This window comes from Leopardus geoffroyi, chromosome E1 (genome assembly GCF_018350155.1).
Source record: "Leopardus geoffroyi isolate Oge1 chromosome E1, O.geoffroyi_Oge1_pat1.0, whole genome shotgun sequence".
NCBI lineage: Eukaryota > Metazoa > Chordata > Mammalia > Carnivora > Felidae > Leopardus > Leopardus geoffroyi.
This window is the reverse complement of record NC_059330.1, coordinates 59,450,073-59,474,634: the sequence shown is the minus strand read 5'-3', so window position 1 is coordinate 59,474,634 and position 24,562 is coordinate 59,450,073. Positions and strand designations below refer to the sequence as shown.

General features: G+C 53.2%; 1 protein-coding gene across 3 annotated transcripts in view; it reads right to left on the bottom strand.

Moving 5' to 3' along the window:
* The window catches only part of RPTOR (regulatory associated protein of MTOR complex 1), a 334,714-nt gene that overhangs the window by 263,685 nt on the left and 46,467 nt on the right, over positions 1-24,562 (bottom strand). For 2 of the 3 annotated variants that reach the window (XM_045489812.1, XM_045489813.1), the window contains exon 2: positions 47-149. The exons of the other annotated variant lie outside the window; for it this stretch is intronic. In XM_045489812.1, the coding sequence (XP_045345768.1) occupies positions 47-149 (103 nt within the window). The remainder of the gene's footprint in view (positions 1-46; positions 150-24,562) is intronic. 3 annotated transcript variants of the gene reach the window in all.

Genomic DNA, 24,562 nt, shown 5'->3' with positions numbered 1-24,562 from the left:
GGGATCTTACCCACGGGCCAGGAAGGAGGGTGAGGGGCACACTTACCGATCCAGCATTCTAAACGAGCACAAGGGGTGGTCTTCACCACGTCTGGAGGGTCCACACCGACATTCAGGCACAAAACTAAGGCAACACTGACTGTCTTCATCTAAAAACACAATAGAAACAACAAATATTTCAAAATGAGTCCCCTGGATGCACTTTTCCAGGCTTCAGAAATGTTCCCAGAACACATGAAGCCCTGTCCCCCACCACTGGCCTCTCCAGCCATCTTTCCATTCACCTATGACCTGTGCTGCCCCTGGGGGTGCTGCAGGAGTAACTGCCTTCTTCCAGAAGCTTCAGAGCAAAGTGGGCACTGGGGGGGGGGGGGGGGGGGGGCGGGCGGGTTGCAGCGGGAGAGGCTTCCACAGGCCTCCCTCCTTATGCTACATTTCCAGAAACAGAATTAGTTCACTAAAAAGTATCAAGGCATTTGATACATTCTGCCAAAATCCGTTCCAAAACTCTGCACAAATTTGTGCTGCGACCAGGTTACGCTATTCCCATTACTTGAAATCATTAATCATTTGATGAGAGAAAAATCATCGCACTGATTCAGTGAGCATTCTTTCAGTATTTGTAACACTATTTCAAAGGTGTATTCGTTATTTGTATCTTTTATCTTTTGTAGATTTTCTACTCACGCTTATGCTACTATACCGTCATTAGGCAACGGTTTCTGATTGATTTCATGTGCTCTTTCCATATTAAAGACCGCATCCACATTATTTGTTGCAAATACTTCTCTAGTCTGGCATTTACCCTCTGATTCATTCTCTGCTTCTTGACATGCAAGACCTTGGGTCTATCCTCTGATACGGCTTCCTGCACACCTGCTCCTTCTCCAGCAGCCCAGAATTGGAAACACCCCGCCCACCCAGCTGCTCAAGCCAGAAATCCAGAATTTGCCCTTCAAACATCTACTGAGCGCCTGCTAGGTGCCGATCGCTATTTGTAGGTGGTGAGGATCCAGCAGGAAACACAAATCCCAGCAGGGGCGGTGGGGTATCGTTTCAAAGAGGTGAGAGGGCTCCGAGTGGGGTCACCAGCCTTGACCCCCAGTGCTGAGCACCAGAGCCCACCCTCGACTCCCACCTGCTTCTCCACCAGCCCCGCTCCCAGCCACAGCTTCCCCGGCCTGGAAGGCGGCCCTTCCCGCTCCACCAACTCTGACTCTCCCTTGCGGTCTCAGTGCCCACAGTGGCCACTTCTCGGGGAGGTTTGCCCCCACATCCCAGCAGGGCAGCACCACCATGCACGGCGTTTCCTGCTGGCAGAGCTCTCTGACGAGGCTCCCCAACCCAAGAGGAGAGTGGACCCACGTGTGTGCCCGCACCTGGCCCAGACCGGGCGCTCAGGAACTCCCTGCTCAGTGAGGGCCTACGTGGATTTCTTCCAGTGTTTTACTGTGTTTTACATTTAACCCTTCAAGCCATCTGGACGTCACTGTGGTATATGATACAAGACGAGGATTAATTTTCTTCTCAAAATACTAGCCGATCATACCAATTCTCCCTGTTAAATAATGTCCCCCAGGAGCGCCCGGGTGGCTCTGTCGGTTAAGTGTCTGACTCAGGCGCAGGTCATGATCTCACAGTTCGTGGGTTCGAGCCCCGCGTCGGGCTGTCAGCCGGTCAGCACAGAGCCCACTGCGGATCCTCTGTCCCCCTCTCTCTGCCCCTCCCCAACTCACACTCTCTCCCTCTCTCAAAAACAAATAAACATTTTGGGACACCTGGACGGCTCGGTCAGTTAAGCATCTGACTTTGGCTCAGGTCATGATCTCACGGTTCGTGAATTTGAGCCCCGAGTCAAGCTCTGTGCTGACTGCTCGGAGCCTGGAGCTGCTTCGGATTCTGTGTCTCCCTCTCTTTCTGCCCCTCCCCTGCTCACGCTCTGTCTCTCTCTGTCTCTCAAAAATAAATAAATGTAAAAAAAGGTTTTTTTTAATAAATAAACAAACATCTTTAAAATAATAAATAAATAAAAACAAACAAGAATGTCTCCCAGACTCACAGGTTTGCATGATTCCCTTAGCATATATAAATTTCCAGACAGACCAAACCCTACTGCAGGCTAGCTAACTGAATTTATTCCCTTATCCCATCAATCAATACTTCTACTACACTGATTTAAATAATTTATCTTTGCAGCACTTTACAATACTTGGGAGGGCTAGGTTTCCTTCCTCACAATTTTTTTTAAACTTTTACTTAGTTATTACATCTATATTCATCGCTTTTCCCCCCCAAATTAATCAGTTACTCAATTTCTTAATCCCATAGATACTTTGATTAAAGTTGCATTAAACTGCATATTGGTAACATTGAGTATTTTAAATTGTCTTCTTTGATCCAATAACTCCACATGAGAATTTGTCATAGAAAATACAAAAAAGGATAATAAAGGGGAAATCTCTATGTGTAAAGATCTTCTTCACAGCATTTCTTATCACGGAGAACACGTGGTGGATATGACCTAAATTTTAAGCAAATAAGGGAATGTTTCAGCACACCATCATATTCTCCTAACCGAATGACTCTTAAATTCTTATAATGTTAAATGAACAAACATTCATTCAAGATGCCAGGGGTGCCAGGGTGGCTCAGTTGGTTAAGCGGCCGACTTCTCGGCTCAGGTCACGATCTCGCAGTTTGTGAGTTTGAGCCCCACGTCGGGCTCTGACAGATAGATATCTGATAGATATAAAAATATCTATTTATTTTTGAGGGAGACAGAGTGTGAGGGGGGCAGGGGCGGAGAGAAAGGCAGACAGAATCCGAAGCAGGCTCCAGGCTCCGAGCTGTCAGCACAGAGCCGGACGAGGGGCTCGAACTCACAGACCGCGAGATCATGATCTGAGCTGAAGTCGGCCGCTTAACCGACTGAGCCACCCAGGTGCCCCGACAAATCACTTCTTAAAGAGGCTGTACCCCTGCCTCCAGAGAGAGACATACTGAAGAGAGCAGTGTCTTCCTGGAGACACAGGCCAGAGAATCTTCTTGTTATGAACCTTAAAAAAAAAAAAAAAAGGTCCCTTTGTCTGTTGTCAGGAGAAAGGGCAGAAAATCAATCAGACGGTAACAATATTGTTTTTGTTAGTCATTTTCCAATACTTAAGTGATCAGCTTCAACAATCCCATACGGTTGATCAATTATCTTCTAGCAAACTCAGCCTTTGAGGACAAGCCGCTTAGAACCAGAAGTTCCACGGAGACATCACTGTGGCCTTCCTGCGGCCACGGTGACTCACACTGACGGCCGCCCCACAGTATCTTTAAACCCAGGGGCTCCCCCGTGCTCCCAGGGCCCGGCAAGGTGGGGACTCACACCCCGCAGCGAGTTCCCAGCTGCTTCGCTCAGTCAGCCCCGGGCCCGGCGGGAGGGAGGCCCTCCTCGCAGAAAACCATCTACCTCCACGGATCGGGTCCCCCCAACTTCCAGAAAGACTGTGTGCCCCACTGTGGCAGCCCAGCTGGTCCCCACAGTCTTATTGTGTCCTCAGTCTGCAAAGGGCACACACTCCTCAACCGTTAGTCCCTTTCACGAGGCCCAGCTGAGGGAACGACGCTCCGCGGGCTGCTTCAAGGGACAGCCAGCCCCGGGTGGGCACCCCTGGCAGCGGGCCTGCAGCCTTCCCCCCGCCCCTGGCCTCACGCCCCAGGAGGGCAGGGGAGAGCCCCTCTGGGACACGTGAGCCCGCACGCCTCCCTCGCACGGCGGGGACTCCGGGCAGGCCTCAGGCTCGGACACTTCTGACCGTTTCTGAGCGAGAGCTGCCTCCGCTTACTCACGCTCACCCCCTAACAGGCCGCGTCCAGTAGCCCGAGCTCTCCGGCCGCCCTGATCCTCTCCTCAAGGGCCCTGCGCTGGGTGCTCCTGTCCCCACCGGTCTTCCCGCTGGATGTCCCTGGGGGTCAGGAAGGGAGTGCAGGATGAGGCGGGGGGATTCGTGCGGCACCCAAACATCCCCGATCGCAGCCCACCTCTTCCTCCAGCTGACCCTCGGGACACATTACGTCCCCTCAACCTCTACACCTGCATTTAATGAGCTTCAAAACACAATTCTCGGTAAAATAATTGAACTTCATTATAAAATTATTACGTCTGACGCTCTCCAAGTGCTTATGCAGAAATAGTCGCGTAAGCCCAATCAACGGTCACCTTTTAGTCCCACGAGACACTAGATGGGCCCCCACGTCCGTCCCCATGCCTGCCACCAAGTACAGGCTTCATTAGTGAGCAGACGTCATTTCAAGCGACAACCTCCGTGAGGTCGCTTTACAGGTGACAGTGTGAAATTAATGAAGACACAGAAAGAAAGAACATGATTCGTCCTTGCACACCCAACCCTACATCCTGAGTTATGCCTTTTTAGGAAAATAAGAAAGAAAGGTCCCCAAAATATATTGACACGAATTAGAAAAACGTTTTTGACCTAACCGATTTAATTCCACAAGTGGGCACGAGACATTAGCAGTAAGTATCCTTAAGGCAATCAAACGTGTCTTCTGCTCCCCTGCAAATCTTAATAGTGTTCGCCTGATTCCAAATGTGGTTAAGTTCTAAGTTCTTAGCTATACCCCAAAGTGCCTTTTAGGTATTTTATTTCCATTTCCCATTCCAAAAGTTCCAGATTGATGTTTTTTAATAATACAGTTATAGCATTAAGAGAACGTAAGGGCTATTACATTTAATGTGCCAAAACTTGCATAACAGTATATAAAATAACCATGTTGAACTTTGAAACATTTCTTCTCCAATGCAATATAACTGAAGATGACCGTTCTATCCCCGGAGGCTAATTCTGAACTTGAAAAGTTATCCTTCTGAGAATCTGTAAAACATTAAGTGATCGTTGAAAGTGCGTGACCGCTGTTCATTCCAACCTGTCCTGAGCAACATCCTCACCCTTGCAGTGAGAGGTGGGACGGACGAGCTCGTAGGCCCGAGGATGTCTCCAGCCCTCAAGCTGCACTCCAGGACGAAGCTCGCCAGCCGTACAGAAGCACCCCTACAGGCACGGAGCAAGCTGCCGTATGATTCGGGGCCCAGCCCGAGGGCCTCAAGCACACCCTGGAAGTCAGGTGGGAGAGGCTGGGGACTCCCCGGCGATGGGGGCCGGTAGCCGGCACCACCTGTAAGGCCTGGGCAGTGCCCGTGCAGTCCTCTGGTGCCAGGTTTGTCTGGAACTTCAAAACTTCTCAGACTTACAAAAGAATAATATGGTACACAGCTCACGTCTCATGTAGCACACCCAGAAGAGTCTGGAACAACATTCAGTATCCAAACCGTTAAAATTTCTGCAGTGAAATGCCCAAATATCCACTATCTGTGCAATAAAGACTATCGACAACCTCACGCTAGGTCACATCCGCTTTGCCACAAGATGAGCTGTGAAAACCTTTGTGCTCAGAGCCTGCTGGATTCAGAAGCTCAGATAAGCGCCCGTGGACCCCGACGCCACCCCTGCTTGAAAGCCCCGGGTACACCCAAGGGCCTGTCACCTCACCGATTAAAAATACATGACTGCCTGCCACCACCCAAAGAACTCAAAACAAAATCACACGGGTTCCTTTATTTGTTTCCTCCTACTGAACTAACTCGATAAACCACATGTAATTTAAAAGATTCAGTGGATGGAGTGGTACAATCAAACCTGACTGTGGGTTCGCGGGCTCACGTGCAAGGACACCCAAGCTGTTCTGCAGAATGAAGAAAGCACGTCATGCTCCACTGGCCAATCCTGCTTTCCGCTCCCCCTACTGACAGCTGTGACTCACTGGTCCCCCCCCCCACAACCGGGCCCAATGGAAAGCAAACAGGAAGCAAGACTGAGGTTTGCCACAACATTCACTATCCCCAGCTCGTCTGAGGCAAAGCCACCCAATCCCCAGCAGTGCTCGTTAAGATTCAGAGCATCAAGGAAAACTTTGAGCAGAGCTGAAGCCGCACAAATTCATAATTTATAAAGGAAGTCAGTCAGAAACTGGAACGTAACAGCAAACAGAGCAGATACACCACAGGGCTGGGGGGTGGGGGGTGTCAAGTTGTTGAAAAAAAAGGAAAACAGCTTGCCTCCTAACTCCCGTCTGGAAGACCGCTAGAAAGAAGGAAGGGCCAACCTGGCAAGAAGCAGATCAAATGGACTTTCCGCAGCCCAAACCTGCAATACAGCACAAGAACCCCCACCCACCCCCCGCCGCCCAGCAGCAACCAGGAACCTGGGGGCCCCCGGCTGCACCCTCCTGTTTCAGCAGGAACCCGAGCCAGGGCGGCTCCTGAACTCAGGAGTCCGCTCGCTGCCCTCCTCCAGAAGCCTAATTGAGGCTTCAGCCCTCTCGTGTGAGGCTAAATTCTGTCCGAGTCTCCCTGCTTTTAAAGTCTGCGTCCACCACTACAGAGCAGGCTAATGCGAGGGGAAGAGACAACAGGTAGCTTTCCGACAGGGAACATCAGAAAGTCATGTCCGTACCCGCCCCCCCCCACCACCGGACCTTGAGCGCCAGAGCTCTCCCTCCCGGCCCCTCCCACCCCTGCAGACCGCCCACCCGGGGTTCTGGGAGCAAGCAGCCTCCCCACATCACAGGCCCCTACAAATCAGATAAAAGATCGGCACACAGAATAGATTTGCTGCAGAGATCTTAACGGCTTTAAACAAACTAGAGATGTTCACGTGACTCCTCCGTGAACAAGTGGGCTTCCTGGTACCACCTCAGCCGCCACCGGGGACACCTGCGTGTGGGTCTATGGGCGACGCACCCCGACCTAGTCTGGGAAGCCAACTTGAGGCACGAGGGAGCCAAGGGAGCGACAAGGACTTCCTGGCCCTTCTTGTAACCCTGCCCGGGGTGACATTTTAAAAAGAAAATCCAATTAACTACCCAGTCTCCTTATCTAAGAAGTGAAAACAAAAACACTTTGTCACAGAGATTTACCATGAAGACATATACGCTTACACATTAACTCCAAGTAACTCAACAGTGTAAAGTCTAAGTATGCCAAACTTAAGTCTATTGAAGCCCACGGGTCTGGCTTGAAGGGCATAATTAAAAGGCACGTGTTAAAGGATGTCATCTGTTACATGGTGGAACAGGACAATGCCTTTAAAAACGTATTTTCAGGTTGCACGACTCCGTTAGTGGGAAACGCTGGGGTTCGGAGCCAACGGCTAACAAATATTTCTAGAGAATTTGGTGCAAAATGGTGGTTTTACTAAAGCATGGGGACAGGACCTGTGGGCAGAAAAAGCTGCAGCGGGGCTGTGAGGAGTGACTGATTATACAACTTCAGGCTGGGAGAGGGTTAGGGACAGTCTCTAAGGTTATTTTGGAAGCAAGGTTCCCAGGACCTTGAGGGGCTAGCTGCTGTTAGGAAAAGGTCATTTATTACTGTTTGATAAACCTCAGCATGAGACGCTGTAGATGTATGTCAGGGGGCCATATGCTCGGAGGATGATTGCCAACATGTATCTTGGGGGTGGAGATAAAGGAAGTCTCGAAAGGAATTTTTATGTTAAAGGAGACTTATAGGATCTTGGGGAGGGCCAGGCTAATGTTAGGCTAAAATTGCCTTTTGCCCTGAGCAAATACTAACATGAAGGCAGCTGAGCTCCTGGAGGGAGGTCACTCTGCCCAGCTCATGGACTTGTCAATGGGGTGTGAGTTGTGAGGAAATGTTGTTTTTTCTTTTGCCTTTCTTTGTCTCCCACATCAGACTCCGTGGGTAAGAGGGTAAACTCTGTAGTGTGTGAATTATATTTCAATAAAGCTATTAAAAAAGACGTATTTTCAGGGCACCTGGGTGGCTCAGTCAGTTAAGCCTCCGACTTCAGCTCAGGTCATGATCTCTCATTTCGTGGGTTCGAGCCCCGCGTCGGGCTCTGTGCTGACAACTCAGAGCCTGGAGCTGGCTTTGGATTCCGTGTCTCCCTCTCTCCCTCTGTCCCTCTCCTGCTCGTGCTCTGTCTCTGCCTCTCAAAAATGAATAAATGTTTAAAAAAAAAAAAAAAGACCTATTTTCAAGGACCAGTAAGTGGCATGGGAGGCACCCAAACATAACTTGAGCAAAAAGAGGAAGGCACAAAACAGTGTCCATAATCACTGTTCGAAATGTGTGAATCCACAGACGCAAAGGACACAGAATGAAACATAAGATGTCACAGGCGGTTTTGATCTCCGAGGAGTGCAAAGTGGATGATTCCTCTTTTCTTCTCTGTGCCTGGCCCTTCTGTGTGTGTATTTCCAAATTTTCCATAAACACATTATTTCTATAAGCAGGAGGAAAGTTATAACAATGATTTAATACAATAGTCAAGGACTCTGTGTGTGTGTGTGCGTGTGTGTGTGTGTGTGTGTGCGCGTGCGTGCAATTTTCATTACATTCTGAAGACAGAGAGAATAGCTTGCTCAGCCAGCTGAAGCTTAGACTAGTATCCAAGGCAACGAGCGTGCTGGGATCTCGAGGGGAAATGCAAGGCAGGTGACAGGCGCTGAGCTCACGGAGATCCACGTTCTCAGTCTCGAGCATTCTTTTTTTGTTGTTTTTTGGGTTTTTTTTTTTTTTTTTTGAGCAGCAGGCAATGTTTATTAGAGCATAAGATTAGAAAGTAGAAAGTAAGAATAGTATGAAAGCTCTTCACAGAGAGGGGACATTCCAAAGTGAATGCCCCCCCACCCAGCATCCTAACCGGACCGAACACAGCCTCATAATCAATGAACACCTGCCCCACCAAGTAAGTGCAGCAACGGCTCTCGTCCATCTGTCTCCGCGCCTTCCCGGTTTAGGACACAAGATAAAGCTCACTGCTAAAATTTCTTTCTTGAGAATGAGACTGTCCTTTAATAAGTGGATTGATTTCAAGGCGATTTAGAGATTTCTTTTGTTTGACCAGACACTGGGTCACGGCCCTTCTCCTCCCAACGTAAACTAAAAGCGGCAGCATCGCCGTGGGAGCGAGCCGTTCGTTCAGGACGGACTCTGCTCCCGCTCTTCCTTACCCGGCACTTCCTAAAAACAATCCCGAGGCAGACCACACAGAGCCCCCACCCTGGCTGAGGACACACCCGTGGTGGGCACACCTCGACAACAGGCATTTCACAACAGCCACGGACGCGGCGCGGGGCCGTTTTCTTCCACTCCCATCCCGCTCACGGGCCCTGCAGCTCCTCGTGGAGGGCGGGGTGCACCTCGACGACAGGGGCCGGGGAGAGGGTCGCAACCCCGTGAACGCTGTCGGGCGGAACACAGCTCCTCGGGGCTCCAGGAAGGCTACTCGCGTCGATGGCCAACGCTGACTTGAGACGAAAGGGAGGTCAGCCAGGAAGCTGCTGCCATAAAAGAAGAAGGCCCGCCCTGGGCGCAGCAGGAAAGAACCAAAAAGGAAAAAAACACCGATGTCAACAGGGGCTGGCGTGTGCTGCTGAGGGGTACCAGAGAGGCACAGGTCAATCAAAGGTCCTGCACACAGACACTGAATACCATGGAGTCACGCCTACAGGGAGGGGCATCTGGGTGGCTTGAGCGTCCGGATCTTGGTTTCGGCTCAGGTCAAGATGCCAGGATTGTAGGACTGAGCCCTGTGTCGGTGCTAAGCAAGGAGCCTGCTTGGGATTCTGTCTGTCTCCCTCCTCCCTGCTCACACCCTCTCTCAAAATAAATAAATAGGGGCGCCTGGGGGGCTCAGTCGGTTGAGCGTCCGACTTCGGCTCAGGTCACGATCTCACAGCTCGTGGGTTCGAGCCCCACGTCGGGCTCTGTGCCGACAGCTCAGAGCCTGGAGCCTGCTTCCGATTCTGTGTCTCCCTCTCTCTCTGGCCCTAACCCACTCACATTCTGTCTCTGTCTCTCTCAAAAATAAATAAACATTAAAAAAAAAATTTTTTAATAAATAAATAAACTTAAAAAAAAAGACACTCCCACAGGGAAAGAATGTGGCAGGCATCTGCTATCTGTGGTTCCCCATAGTCTTTTTTTTTTTAAGTTACTTATTTATTTAAGAGGGGGAGAGAGAGTGTGTACAAGCAGGAGACAGAATCCCAAGTAGAATCTGCACTGTCAGAGCGGAGCCCTGGCTTTGTGAACCTCACCTTCAGAAAATTAATGTCGGAACTTCCTCCATGACCCAATGATTCAAAGGGATTCTAAGTGAGAAATGACCACAGGGCAGGGCCACCGGTGGAAAGCATCTAAGCAAAGGGGTGCCTGGGTGGCCTCCAAGCCTCGATTTTGGCTCAGGTCATGATCTCACCACGGTTCGTGGATCTGAGCACCGTGTCGGGTTCCACAATGGCAGCACGGAGCCTGCTTGGGATTCTCTCTCTCCCTCTGTCCGTCCCTTCCCTGCTCGCTCCCTCTCTTTCTCTCTCTCAAAATCAAAATAAACTTAAAAAAAAAAAATCATAAACACGAAGTAACAATTATCAACATCGCAACTTGTCTCCAAGCCCTGCTGGTAGAGCGCGGCACGAACGTCCTCGGGACCGCCGGTGCTCAGCCAGCTGACAGCCAGCCCGGCGTGCGGCCAGGCCCGCGGGCCGGGACCGCAAACCATGGACGCACGGCGCCACCCCTCCACCCGCTGCCCGAAAGCAGGCGCTGGGACCTGAGCGGTGAGGCGTCTGCCACAGCCTGCCGTTCTCTGTCTACATTCGTCCTCGACAAAATGTTTTGTCTCCAACACCCTCTGTCTGCTCTGCTCTCAGAAACCGTCGCAGAAACACACAACGCGCCCCAGCACCGAAGGGCCACGTCTCACCACCTCGGTGCCTATGGGAACAACGCAAAGCCTCACCTACAATGTGTCTGCAAACGCGGTGGGTTTTCTGCTGACAGCCAAGCCTAAGGGTCTGTCCTGAAGGAGTCATGAAAATCATTCATGATCCCAACAAATTTTATTATTCAGAAGCCAAGGAAGGCGCCTGGGGGGCTCAGTCGGTTGAGCGTCCGACTCTTGGTCTCAGCTCAGGTCATGATGTCACAGTTCGTGGGTTCCAGCCCTGCGTTCGGCTCTGCACTGACAGCGTGGAGCCTGCTTGGGACTTTCTCTCTCTCTCTCTCCTTCTCCAGCCCAACCCCACTTGTGCACGCACGTGTCTGCTTGCACACATGCACACACACACACTCTCTCTCTCTAAATAAATAAACAAACATAAAAAAAAACATAAAGCAAAACCAATTTCAAAAAGGAATGTGATCTTTCAGGGAACATTTCAAACATGAATCACAGCAAAGCCTCTGAGCCACTGAAGGCCAGTCCCTTCCCCAGGGAGGCCACCTCGCCGTCCCCCTGCCGACCGACCGGGCCACTCAGACCGCAGCACCGGGCTCACGAGCATTGATTCGTGGGTGGCCCCTCTGGACCGTGGGTGCATCCACCTCACCTGGTCACCTTTGAAGCCCGGGCCCTGGGGCCCCTGCTGACAAGAGGAAGGCCCTGGGTGAACACGGGAAAGAGAGAGGGAGTGGGAGGCTGTTTCAGAAACCAGACGGCAATCGCGGCCCACACAGGGCCCCAGCAGTGCCCCCGCGGACCCTCCATCAACACCGGGAAGAGAGCCAACGATCTCCTCAAGTCCTGGGCCAGGAAATCCACCTAGCACAGGCAGCCCTGGGGACAGACGAGCGTGGGGACGGACACCTCATCTCCTTCGCAGCCGCCGACACAGATCGCAGGGCCCCCCTGAAATCTTCCCGCCATTCCAAGAATGCTTCCTTCCCACTGTGAAACCACAGAGAATCACCTGGATCCAATCGTTGTCGGAAGCGTCCGTGCAGAGATGCTATCGCGTATTAAACGTAAGCACAAAAGGGAAGGCATGAGAGGCTGGAGTCTAAATATTCATTTCAAACGTCCTCCTCAAACATCTGGGGCATCAGAGGTAGTCAGGGGTCCAGGGGATGCCACAGGATAGGGCTTAGCCCTCGCCCTGTCTGACAGAAACAGAGACTTCAAAGGAATGGAGACACTCAGCCTGAGTCTGGACAGACAATTCACAGGCCAGCTGACGAGCCAGGCAGCACGGGGTCACAGGAGCAGAGCGGGGGAGACGCACGGGCTCCCCGGGGGGACAGAGCCCAGGCGAGCTGAGTGCCACACCGAGGGGGTGTGCTTCACTGCAAGAGTGGGGTACACAGGCAATCCCTGGCCCTGGGGTGCTGTCGTGAGGTTTCTGAGCTGCAAAATTTGAGGTGCTGTTAGTTCTTTTTATAAATACACATACGCCCTAATATACATTGTTTTGCCCTTAAAACTTCCACCCACATTTTGCAGCATTACATCTTTGACAATGATTTTCAAATCAGTTTAAAAAAAAATTTTTTTTTAAATGTTTATTTTATTTTTTGAGACAGAGAGAGACACAGCATGAGCAGGGAAGGGGCAGAGAGAGAGGGAGGTACAGAATGTGAAGCAGGCTCCAGGCTCCGAGCTGTCAGCACAGAGCCCGACATGGGGCTCGAACTCACGAACTGTGAGATCACGACCTGAGCCGAAGTCAGATGCTTAACCGACTGAGCCACCCAGGCGCCCCTAAAATTTTTTTTTAATGTTTATTTATTTTTGAGAGAGAGAGAGAGAGAGAGAGAGAGAGAGAGAGAGAGAGTGTGCGTTGGTGGGGGAGGGGCAGAGAGAGAGGGAGACACAGAATCCGAAGCAGGCTCCAGGCTCCGAGCTGTCAGCACAGAGCCCGACGCGGGGCTCGAACTCACGAACTGTGAGATCACGACCTGAGCCGAAGTCGGACGCTCAACCGACTGAGCCACCCAGGCGCCCCAATCAGTTTAAATTAAAAGTTCAAAGAAAAGCACTCCTATCATAACAGGACACAGGCTTCAGAGAAAAACAATCAGTCACAAAGAGAAAGCTAGGAATCAGAATGGCTTCAGAAATCTCAAGTGGAAGGAGAGCAAACCAGATTTCCAACCTAGAGTTTCGTAGCTAGACAATCGATTAAGTGTGATGACAGAATACAATTAAGACTCTCATAAACAACCCGCGCTCTTTTTAAATGATAGAGAATTGTGTACTAAGTTAAAAATTGACTCACTAATGCAATGGGACGTGAACAACAGCATCCTGGCATCCCACCAGACGACAGGCTTGACCCAAACATAACCGTGGTTCACTGTTGGACGCCTGGCTCCCGTGAAATGCAGGACACAGAGAAACAAGTGAAACGACGCCACGAAGAAACAATCAGCAAAACCTAAAGGGGAGGCATTCTCCAGCACAATGCCTGGACCCTTCTGCAAAATGTCAACGTTGTTCTAAAGAAAAAAGGTTCTTGATTTGAAAAGATAAGGGAGCCACAAACCCTTGTAACAGGTCACAGCGCGGCTGGAGGAACGTGGGCACAGAGCAGGCGCCCGACAACAAAGAGGACGCCGCACGGCGCACAGGAGTGACCACGGGGGCAGGGTGGGGCGGGAGGATGTAGGCGAAGAAGGGTGCCGAGTTCAGGAGGAAAGAGTCGTCGTGTGTCTGCTTTCAAACGACTCAAAACGCACAACAGTGTGAGGGAAAACAGCCAACACGGCAAGCTGGAAAGAACGGCTGAATCTAAGCGGAGGACACGGAGCCGTGCGTCACCCCGTTCTTTCGACTCTCCCGGCTGGATGACAGCCTTTCGGAAGAGAGGCCTGGAGAAAACGAGGCGGATCGCAAGAACCCAAGCAAAAATATACTCTGTTGTTTGATCCTCGTGTCCACGAAGGGACAGTTTCCAGACCGTTACGACGCCCAGACTGTGCACACTTCCGTGCCACACCAGACCTCAGCAGGTAGAGCAGAGGGGCCACAGCACCCCAACACCAGGAGTGTTTTCCGCCTTTCTTGCTAACCTGGGTCGTTGGCATGCTGGCACCTTCCGTCCAAAACCAAGCCTGTGTCCAAGAACCTTCTGGGTTTTCCTTCAGGAGTGAATTCTAACATGTCAACGAAGCAGTGTTCCCTCTGGCCTCCTCTTTCTCGGCGATACAGGATGCTCCTTCCGGGCGGTTCTGTCACTGGCCCGGTGACCCCCTCGGGAAGGTCCACCTCGGGCTCAGCCCTGTCAGTGACAGCTGCCAACAAGGACCCCCCAGGGGTGCAGCCCTGAGACCACCACCTGCCACCCTCTCCCCAGAGGCTTCCTGGCAGGCACCTGTTCCCTCCCCGCACCATCACCCGGCCACGCGGCCCACGGGGCAGCCGGCACTGCAGCCTGGCCACTTTTTCATTACTAGTCGAGTAAACGAAGCCCACCGAACCCTTCTTACTAACAACGACAGAAACGCTGGCTCACTTTAATGAGCTACGGTTACTGACAACAATGGGAACATTATACATCACAGGAACAGAATTCAGAAATGTTTTCTGTCTATACATCATTATGTTGTATAATTGAGCTTTTGCTGCACGTACCAGGAATAGTAAATGTTTTACATTTTGCTGAGCTGACTGTATAATGGAAGTAGTAAAACTGAACAGATACGCGGTGGGGAGCAGGAGGTGGGGAGCGGAGAAGGGTTGGAGGAAGGGAAGGGGGAGGAGTGGGGAAGGAGAAGGGGAGGAGGAAGTAGGGAAGGAGGAGGAGGAAGAGGAGAAGGGGGAGGGAGAAGGGGGAGGGAGAAGGGGGAGGGAGAAGGGGGAGGGGCAGGGAAGGAGGGGGAGGAGCAGAAAGGGGGAGGGGGAGGAGGAGGGGAAAGCGGGGGTTCGGAAGGTGAAAGGGGGGAGGAGCAGGGAGGAGCACAAAGGGGAGAAGGGGAGGGGAGGCCACCTCCCCCTCGCAGTGTCTCCTCCTGCCCTGCAGCCCTCTGGACTGTCTCTGTGTCATCCTCCCCTACCCGCACCGACCCCAAATCTGTCCTATGTGCATCACCCCTGCGCCAGCAAAAGGCACTGCCGATCACTCAGCTCTGAGACCTGGAGGCTTCACCCCAAGTCCTGCGCGTTGACCGTCAAACTGACGTCCACTTTGCACTTTCTTCACCCCCCTGTTGAGGCCTCAGCCTGTCCCTCCTCCAGGACAGCAGCGCATCAGCGACTGCCCCCCTCCAACCCGGCCTCCTCAGCCGTCTCCGCACGAACGCCACCCGTGCCCCGAACGGGGACATCTCTGGAGGAACCCTCGTGGTGGCCTCCAGCCAGCGTGGCGTGGCCCTGCCCGATCTGTCACCCACAGGCACCGCTGACCATCCCCGCCGCCTGGAATGCCCTTCGCTCCGCCGTCTGTGCCACTAACTCCTGAAAACCTCCGCACAGCCCGGCGACAGCTCTCGTCTGTCCTCCCGAAGCCCCCGGCGCCGTGGGAGCCCCACGTTGGATTCCACATGGAGCACCGCGTGCCCCACTAGAGCACGGGGGGCAGGGCACCTGCTGGAGACAGGGACTCTTTACAAAGGACACCCGAGAACCACTCTCTGGGCATGATGACGTCACAGCACGGGAGCCTCCGCAGCCATCGAGAGCACACACCGCAGATGCTAAGTGTGTGCCAGAGACAGAAGTTTGAGAATCGCTGGCAAGGCCAGGGCCCGGGCCCCATGGTGGAGAAGAGCTGCCAGGGCCCGGGGCTGCACGTCTGGGCACTCTGCACACAGAGCAGGCCCGTCCCAGGCTAGTTAGCATGACGACCGCGTCCCAGCTACCAACAGGGTGACGAGGGGTGGTTTCACATTTGTGTCCCATCTACTCCAAGACCCTATGCGTTTTAGAAAATTATGAAGATCAGGGGCTCCTGGGGGGCTCAGTTGGTTAAACGTCCGACTTCGGCTCAGGCCACCATCTCACAGTTTGTGGGTTCGAGCCCCGCGTCGGGCTCTGTGCTGACAGCTCGGGCCCCAGAGTCTGTTTTGGATTCTGCATCTCCCTCTCTCTCTGCCCCTCCCCCTCTCAAAAATAAATAAACATTAAAAAAATTTTTTTTAAGAAAATTATGAACCCTAGAAATACCCACAGGTGTGTGAGAAATTGGCGTGCGTGACAGAGGTGGCAACATAAGGCCAAGGGGGTGAGGGATGCTCAACAGGCCAGAAGGGTCTACAGTCACACAAAGGGCACAGGAGGGAAACATGATGAGGTCAAGCACATCAACCCGTGAATCTCTCTCTCTCTCTCTCTCTCTCACACACACACACACACACACACACACACACACACACACACACGTACACACCCTGAATGCAGGTTTAGGGGAAATGTCCACCCAGACAAAGTACTAGCATCAATTCTGGGGTTAAAAGAGAGAAGAAATACTAAGAAACAAGACGAAAATACGAAAAAGAACTACGATTTCCAACAGAAAAAACTTAGACGGCCAACACACACTCACACCAAGAAATGCGGGACCTCCTCATTTCTCAGGGAAATCCACATCATGGGACGGGAAGGCCAGCCGCAAGTCCGAGAACGCACAGTGTTAGCAAGGCTGTGGTCAGACGGGAGCCCTCGGACACTCCGGGACGCGGAGCGTCAGCGACCTTCCTCTCTGGAGAGAGTTCTGGCAACACGACCCACCTGGGGAACGCACACGCCCTACGACTCAATCCCACATGCAGGTAGACAGCCTAGACAAACCCTCTCACCTAGCTTCAAGTCCGACCTATTTAAGCAGCGTGATAAAAAAAACTGTTTTCTTCCGGTGAACAAGGGTTTAACTGACGGATGAATACGGGGGGCACTCAGACGTGAGGCATACGAACACACAGCAAGCAGCACCCACGCAGGGCCGCGTCTCCGAGAGACCCAGACCCGCCCCGAGACTGGTGCCAGGGGACAAAATGTTCCCCAGTTCCTGTAAACAAGCAAGGCCAAAACAAATTTAACTTTATATACGTGTGTGTGTGTATATAAATGCACGTTGTGTGTATGGATGGATATATATACGTGTGCACACGCACACACACGCTCCACAAGAAACTTCAGGAAACCGATGGGCAAACCACTGGTTTTGAAGTCAAGCATAATGAGTTTGAATCCTGATTCAACCATTAGAAAGCAGGAAAGGGCACAAAAATAATAACCAACCAGTAAACTAAAATACACAGCAATTAAAAAACACTTTGAGGGGCGCCTGGGTGGCTCGGTCGGTTGGGCGTCCGACTTTGGCTCAGGTCATGATCTCGCGGTCCGTGAGTTCGAGCCCCGCGTCGGGCTCTGTGCTGACGGCTCAGAGCCTGGAGCCTGTTTCGGAATCTGTGTCTCCCTCTCTCTGACCCTCCCCCGTTCACGCTCTGTCTCTCTCTGTCTCAAAAGTAAATAAACGTTAAAAAAAAAATTAAAAAAAAAAAAACACTTTGATGTCTATGTCTCCCTCTCTCTCTGCCCCTCCCCTGCTCATGCTCTGTCTCTCTCTCTCTCAAAAATAAACATTAGGGGCGCCTGGGTGGCGCAGTCGGTTAAGCGTCCGACTTCAGCCAGGTCACGATCTCGCGGTCCGTGAGTTCGAGCCCCGCGTCGGGCTCTGGGCTGATGGCTCAGAGCCTGGAGCCTGTTTCCAATTCTGTGTCTCCTTCTCTCTCTGCCCCTCCCCCGTTCATGCTCTGTCTCTCTCTGTCCCAAAAATAAATAAACGTTGAAAAAAAAAAATTTTTAAAAAATAAATAAATAAAAAAATAAACATTAAAAATTTTTTTAAAAAACACTATTGATACATGAGATTAGAACCATTAAAATATTTTTTAAACATTATTAAAACTCTAGTTTGGGGGCGCCTGGGTGGCGCAGTCGGTTAAGCGTCCGACTTCAGCCAGGTCACGATCTCGCGGTCCGTGAATTCGAGCCCCGCGTCAGGCTCTGGGCTGATGGCTCGGAGCCTGGAGCCTGTTTCCGATTCTGTGTCTCCCGCTCTCTCTGCCCCTCCCCCGTTCATGCTCTGTCTCTCTCTCTGTCCCAAAAATAAATAAAAAACGTTGAAAAAAAATTTTTTTTAAAAACTCTAGTTTGGGATCCAAAATTGCCTCCACATATAACTAAAATGTGATCGTGTCAACAGCCACACAGTAATAAAGTTTTCACACCGTTTTTACTCAGTAGGGAGTCGGAGAAAGCCCCAGGACCGTGCACACGCTCCCTCACTGTGCACACGCACCACACTCGGCTGCTAATACGGAATCTACGGCCACCTTTCACTCACTTCAGCGATAAGGTCTTTTCCTCACTGGAGAATGAATGAACGTGGAATCTGAGTAGCTCCCTCTAGAATTCCAGAGTGGGGTCTCATCAGAGGAGGTACGCACACACAACAGACCTTGGAATGAACGCACGAATGCACGAATGGGCTCACAGGTATGTGGGTAGGTAAACAGGCGTGCAGACAAGGAGATCACGAGTGAACACGTGGGCAGGTGTACAGGGAGTACACAGAGAGACACTTAGTGAGCAAATGGGCGGGTAGGCAGAACGTATAGTAGAAAGACTGATTGATTGATTGATTGATTGATTATGAGTGAATGAATTGTTAGGTAAATAGTTAAGGCAAAAGGAAACCGGTGGGCGGGCAGACAGAGAGACAGAAGCCTGAAGTCTGCCTCAGGGAAAGAATTTCCCACAGTGTCCCCTCTAAAAGAAAATCAGACAAATACAAGCGAAATGGCCAGGTGGCCCCAACCAGGACGGCAGCCCAGCCCCGTGAGCCCTGCAGCCGCACACCCCGTCTGGAACGGTTGAGAGCGGAGACTTAAGGGGTGCCGTCCAGGCAGGAGCGTCCACTCCAGCCGTCGCGCGAGGGCCCTGCCCGGGGCTCTCAGGCGCCACAGCCACATGGCGCGTCCTCTTGAAGCTCAGGAAGGGTTTCACGTGCCCTGTCGTCTCCCACCTCCCCACCCCAAGCTGTCGGTAATTGGACTCTGGCGCCGGGGTGGGGGGTGCTCAGGCGGCTGAGCGGCCAACTCTGGATCTTGGCTCAGGTCATGATCTCACAGTTCTTGGGACTGAGCCCGGGATCAGGCTCTGTGCTGACAACACGGAGCCTGCTTGGGATTCTCTCTCTCTCTCTCTCTCTCTCTCTCTGCCCCTACCACTCTCGCACTTTTTTTCTCTGTCAAACTGAATAAACTCTAAAAAAAAAAAAAAAGTGCTCAGTCTTTCTTTCCTCTTTGCCTGGCTACAAGCTTAATCTTGAGATTCAGCAAAACCTTCCCTTAAACCTCTAGCCCCAGGGCCACGGGAGGGTGTTGTGGGCTAGGACCAAGCCTTGAGACCCACGTTTTAAACCCTATTTAGCCATATTTTCCTTGAATCCCAAAGAAAGGGAGTCCACCAAAATCACGATTCTCTAGACCCGACACCAAGAGTGCGTCTGCTTCAGCACAGACAGGGGAGCGGGAGCGGGGAGGGGGGCAGAAGAGGCTCACGGGAGTCTGGCCGGCCAGCCCCGCCCCCACCCCAGGGCGTCCTCCGCAGGGAAGCCTGTGGCACCCCGGCCTCCACCTTCTGCGCCAACAGGCCCCTGGAGCAGCGCTCTCTGCTTCCCTCCCGTCCGCACACCAGCTCGTTACTCGGTCCGATGACAGTCCTGCATTTACAAAGACGGAGGAAATCACGTTAAACACTTTGGTAATGCAGTATTTTATAGGTAGTTAATATTCAGTTACAATTCAGCGCTGTTTTCACAAAAGCAACTCCCTGCCAGTATTCAGCACTTGCACAGAAGAGCAGCTCGGGAAAGTTCCATCTTCACCCAATACTTAACATGAAATTCTAAAAGCCTAAGTCTCGTCGTCTCCCAACATACCTGCAACTTCCCTTTTGTGGCTACGATTACATTTCAGAGCTCAGCTGAAAACGGCCTCGTTGGAACACCGCTTTTGCTTCTGGGAGCCCGGAAGTTTTGTGCCACGCACGGGTTGCCTAGTGGCCAGCCCCCAGTAGAAACCCCGGGTGCTGAATCCTTACTGGGCTTCCCTGGTGGCCACATTCCACGCACGCTGTCCTCACCCACTGCCAGGGGAGCCACGCGTGTGCGGGTACTCCCCCGGGAGAGGACGCTTGGAAGCCTGTGCCCACCCGCTAGACTCTGCCCTGTGCGCCTCCTCCCTTTGTGGCTTTGCTGTCTCACTGCGGTCACTGTGGCCGTGAACACTAGGGGCTGAGTCCCACCGTCCCCCCAGGGAGCCATCGAAGGAGGCGGTGGCCTTGGGGACCTCTGACCATATGCGCCCTATTTGTACAACAACAATCAGAAGGTGTCCTGTTCCCCAGTCCCCTCGATTTACTGCCTATCAGTACTTGATTACAAATCAGACCTTCAGTTAGATCTTAAGCTCTGAAAAACAATCACCATTTGTGCCGAATCCTCCTCATCCCGTGCTGTCACTGCTTTAACAGCTTCTCGGTACGTTTCTCTCGGCGTGACGGCAGAACGGTTAGATTAAAATCATTTTCAATTGACTCAACAAAGGCCCCAGGTGGATCGCCTGGGTAAAAGTGAGACTATTCTTATTAGGAGACGTGCTTTTTGCAACAAAAATAAATGGCATGACGGGCGACCACCGTGCTCGTCCCTACCGTCACCGGGCATCAGGAAGAAACCCAGGAACATACGAACACGGAAAAGCACAAGGCGCGAGGCCTCCGTGGGTGCTGATACAAATGGGCCCCCAGAAAAGTCAGCGGTCTCCACCGACGGCAGGAGAACTGGGGACGAGGCGCCAGACGAGGGAGAGCACGCGGGAGGGCACCACAGACACTGCGACGCTCCCCAGCCCGGTGGCCACCCCCACGGCACACATGGGCGCCTGCCACGACGCAGGGACGGGACGGTGGGCTCGACAAACTGCCCCACAGGGGGTGGGGGTGGGGGAGCTGCGGGTCAGGAATCCAGAAAGGGGCAGAGGGGACAGTTAGTTGGTCTCTGCTCTACAACGTCTGGGGCCTCGGCTGGCAAGACGCAAAGGCTGCTGACTTGCGCTGGAACCACCCAGAAGCTTCTTCTCTGACGTGTCGACGACAGGAACACCGGTGCATGGCCTCCCCATGTGGGCTCCCCAGGGGGGCTGGACCAAGCTTCCTCACGGCTGGTGGCCTGGGCCCAAGCACGGGTGTCCCTAAGAGAACCCGACAGAAGCCGTGCTGTCTGCTGTCCCCAAGACACAGAGCATCATTTCTACCATGGCCACGGGGGCCCAGACCCAAGGCGAGAGAAAAGGGACGTGGTCTCTCAATGGCAAGAGTGTCCCAGCGACGCCACAGGGATGGCACACGGGGTGGGAGTCGCCGAGCGGTCCTCTCCGGAAAACACAACCCGCCAGGCCACCCCACGGAACACGCCACACATTTCCATGTACACAAGGCACCAGACACCTGCCCCGGGCCCCACGGCCCACGGGATCACCACCCCAGCCCGGAGCCCAGGGTCCCCGGGCCCACATCACGGGCAGAGTGGGATGAGGCCCCTCACACGGCCCCTCCGGCTAGAGACCACGGCCACACGGGCCGCCCGGGAGGCCCCGATGGAGATGCTCCGTTTGCCCCAGAAAGCAGCGGTGTTCGCATCTAGGTGCGTTTCTCGGCCTGCCTCCTCCCCTTGGGAGCTCGGGGGGCCAGGCCTCTCACTGTGTGCCGTGTCCCTGCCTCCCCGTCCAGACACACGCAGCATTTCTTTACACACTTTGTGCGCTTTGGGGGCATCCATCGATAACCCTTGCCACCCCACTCCCGGGGACAGGCGGAGGACAGGGCCTGGGGACCGGGCCTGGGGAGCGTCAGGCGGGCCACGAGCCCTGGAGGCCCCTGTCCCCAAGGAGGCCGCGCCCCTTCATGTGAGGACCCTCTGCGTGGAGACCGGGCTGGGAATGAGGAGGGGGTTCATGCTTGAGCCCGGCAAGCCCTGTCTCCTCGTCCAAAGGCCAGCGCCACAGGCTTTAGGATTTCAACGTGGCAACACCAGCTTCCAGCTTCCAAAACGTGTCCCAGTTATGTACTGCTGTCCCACAGACTCCCCTGCCTAGTGGTGTCAGTCAGCCACGTTGCCACGTTCAAAGTCCGCCTGCCTCCACCCCGCACATCTGGGGCCTGAGGTGAGCATCGGCCGGGGGCAGCAAGGTGGCCGCTCCAGCAACGAGAAGCCCAGCGGACCCGAGGGAAGGCCATCCCGGACCCAGTCTCTGAGATGCCGCGGCCCCCGGCCACAGGGGCGGATCTACGAGGCGGGAACAGAGACCCCACCCCGCCTTTCAGCAGAAGTGTCAACATCGCTGTCTGTCTGGGGACAGCACGGTCCGCCAGAAGCAGGGCCCAGACTTCTCTCGCCTCTCCGTCCACCTCCAAATGCGGCCCCGGAGCAAGAGACCGGCCTGCATCACCACACCATGCCGGTTCCCAGTGACCACTCCACGAAAACAGCCTGGAAACCCAGCGTAGGGGCGGAAGTGCGAGGAGCTTCTTCCAACGTCCGACCGCCTCCCGGTGAGACCGCGCGCGGAACGGCTCTTCCGGGTTTCTGCTGCGGCCGCGCCAGCCCCTCGGCCGGTCCCTCCCCGCAGTCCCGTCCTCTGCTCCATGCCAGCGGTACACGAATCCCAGATGCAGAAAGGTCTCATTCTGTCAGCATGATCACCCAGCTCAAAGCATAAAAGGACCTCCAGAGATCGGGACTACCAAGATACGGGAGAGCCACCCTCGGAAAAGATGAGCGATCACTGAGTCAGCACCCCTAGACGCCCTGATGCAAAAGGGTCACTGAGGACTCTGTCACCCAACACACACAACAGCCTTAGAGTTCTTCAATTCCCTCCCCGCTCCCAGGAGGAAACAAGGACCACGGAACAGCACAATGTCCAAAACAGTTCAGCCCAGGAGTCTGAGTTTATTTTTCTCCCACTCACTGCCTTGGCCTCCCCCACACCCCATCGCTTCTACCGAATAAGCTGTCAAAGGCTCTGGTTTCGTCCAAAGGCCTCCCTACCTTAATCTCCTCGCCTCGATCCCCGCTTCTGATCCTCTGTTGTCAAAGGGCCACCATCCGGGGCCCACCGGCACCCAGCAAGCGCCGGCTGATAGCACCCACCGGCCCCACGGATCTCCACACGCCCGGCTCAGATTGATCTTTAGGAAACACGGCTTCTGTCTGCTCAAAAATCCCCACTGCCCCCCACTGCCTTTACGAGACCAGGCCCGAATTCCTCCACCTGGCCCTGGGGAAGCCTCAGGCTGGCCCTGCTCTACAACCCGTGTGACCCACACCCAGCCACGTGGAACCCCAGCTGTCCCACAAAAAAAGCCATGCCCTGTCTCCTCTGGGAATCACATCAACATCCTCCCTGCAACCAGAACCGGTCCCCCCGGGCCCCAGCCGGATGCATCGCCCGGCCTTCCGCTCTGCCCCTCCTGCTGGGCACCTGGGCCCCGCGCCCGCGGCAGACTCCAGGGCTCCGCCCAAGCAGTGTGCCATGCTTCTGCTGATTTGGATCCCAAGGTCACAAAACTACGTTTTAACCTCCTTTCAAACCCCCTCCAGCGTCAACCCACACAGGGCCAAAAAGAAGTTAGCAATCAGTAGCTGTCTGCTGATACAGCCTGTGGCTGTGGCTACGTGAGCATCCTCACAAGGAACCAGGGATACTGAGGCCTCCGGGCCCCAAACCAGAGCTGCTCAGACTCCTGTAGGAGCAAGCTGCAGTGGGCTCCGAAAACAAGCTCAGCGAACCTGGGACGCGGCGGCCAGGCTCCACGCCACTCCAGCGTGCACACTCCGCCTCCGCAAGAGTTCCATCGGCTCGCACCGGCAGAAGTGAAACCGCATCCAAATGCCCTCTCGACAGGAGTTCCTAAACACAACAGCGTCATCAAGGATAAAGGAATAAAGCCAAAAAGTTACACAATCTAAGAAATGAGCTAAACAAAATATAAGCCCCCCCCCCCCCACACACACACACACAGAGAAGCACCATGGATGGTTCCGTAACAACCAGTAAACCCAGGGTACCACATGTCCCTCCCAAAGACCACAAATGTGCCAGCCCATAAGTGGGCTCACAACTGCTAAGGCAAAACAAACAGTTGGAGCCTAATAGTGGCTGCCAGCCTTTGAAGAATTAGGGGAAGAGAGGGAAAAGGGGAATTCAAGAAAACTTTATAACTGATTAGCCAAAAAGATAAATATACTTCTTTTTCACTTTTTTTTTTTTTCCAAACCTTTACAAAGTACAGATAGGTCAGTCCTCTATTATTGGTTCCAATCCCAGCTAGGAAGGTGGGAGACCAAGGACACAGTGGGAATAATCAGATTTCCTTAAAATGAAATGCAAATACTTATGATACAAAATGTAAACAGAATAGCTGCCCCACAAAACTGCATCTGGGAGGGGCACCTGGGTGGCTCAGTCGGTTGGGCATCCGACTTCAGCTCAGGTCATGATCTCCCAGTTCGTGGGTTCGAGCCCTGCATCAGGCTCTGTGCTGACAGCTCAGAGCCTGGAGCCTGTTTTGGATTCTGTGTCTCCCTCTCTCTCTGCCCCTCCCCTGCTCCTGCTCTGTCGCTCTCTGTGTCTCAAAAATAAGTAAACATTAAAAAAAAAAAAAAAAAGGGGCGCCTGGGTGGC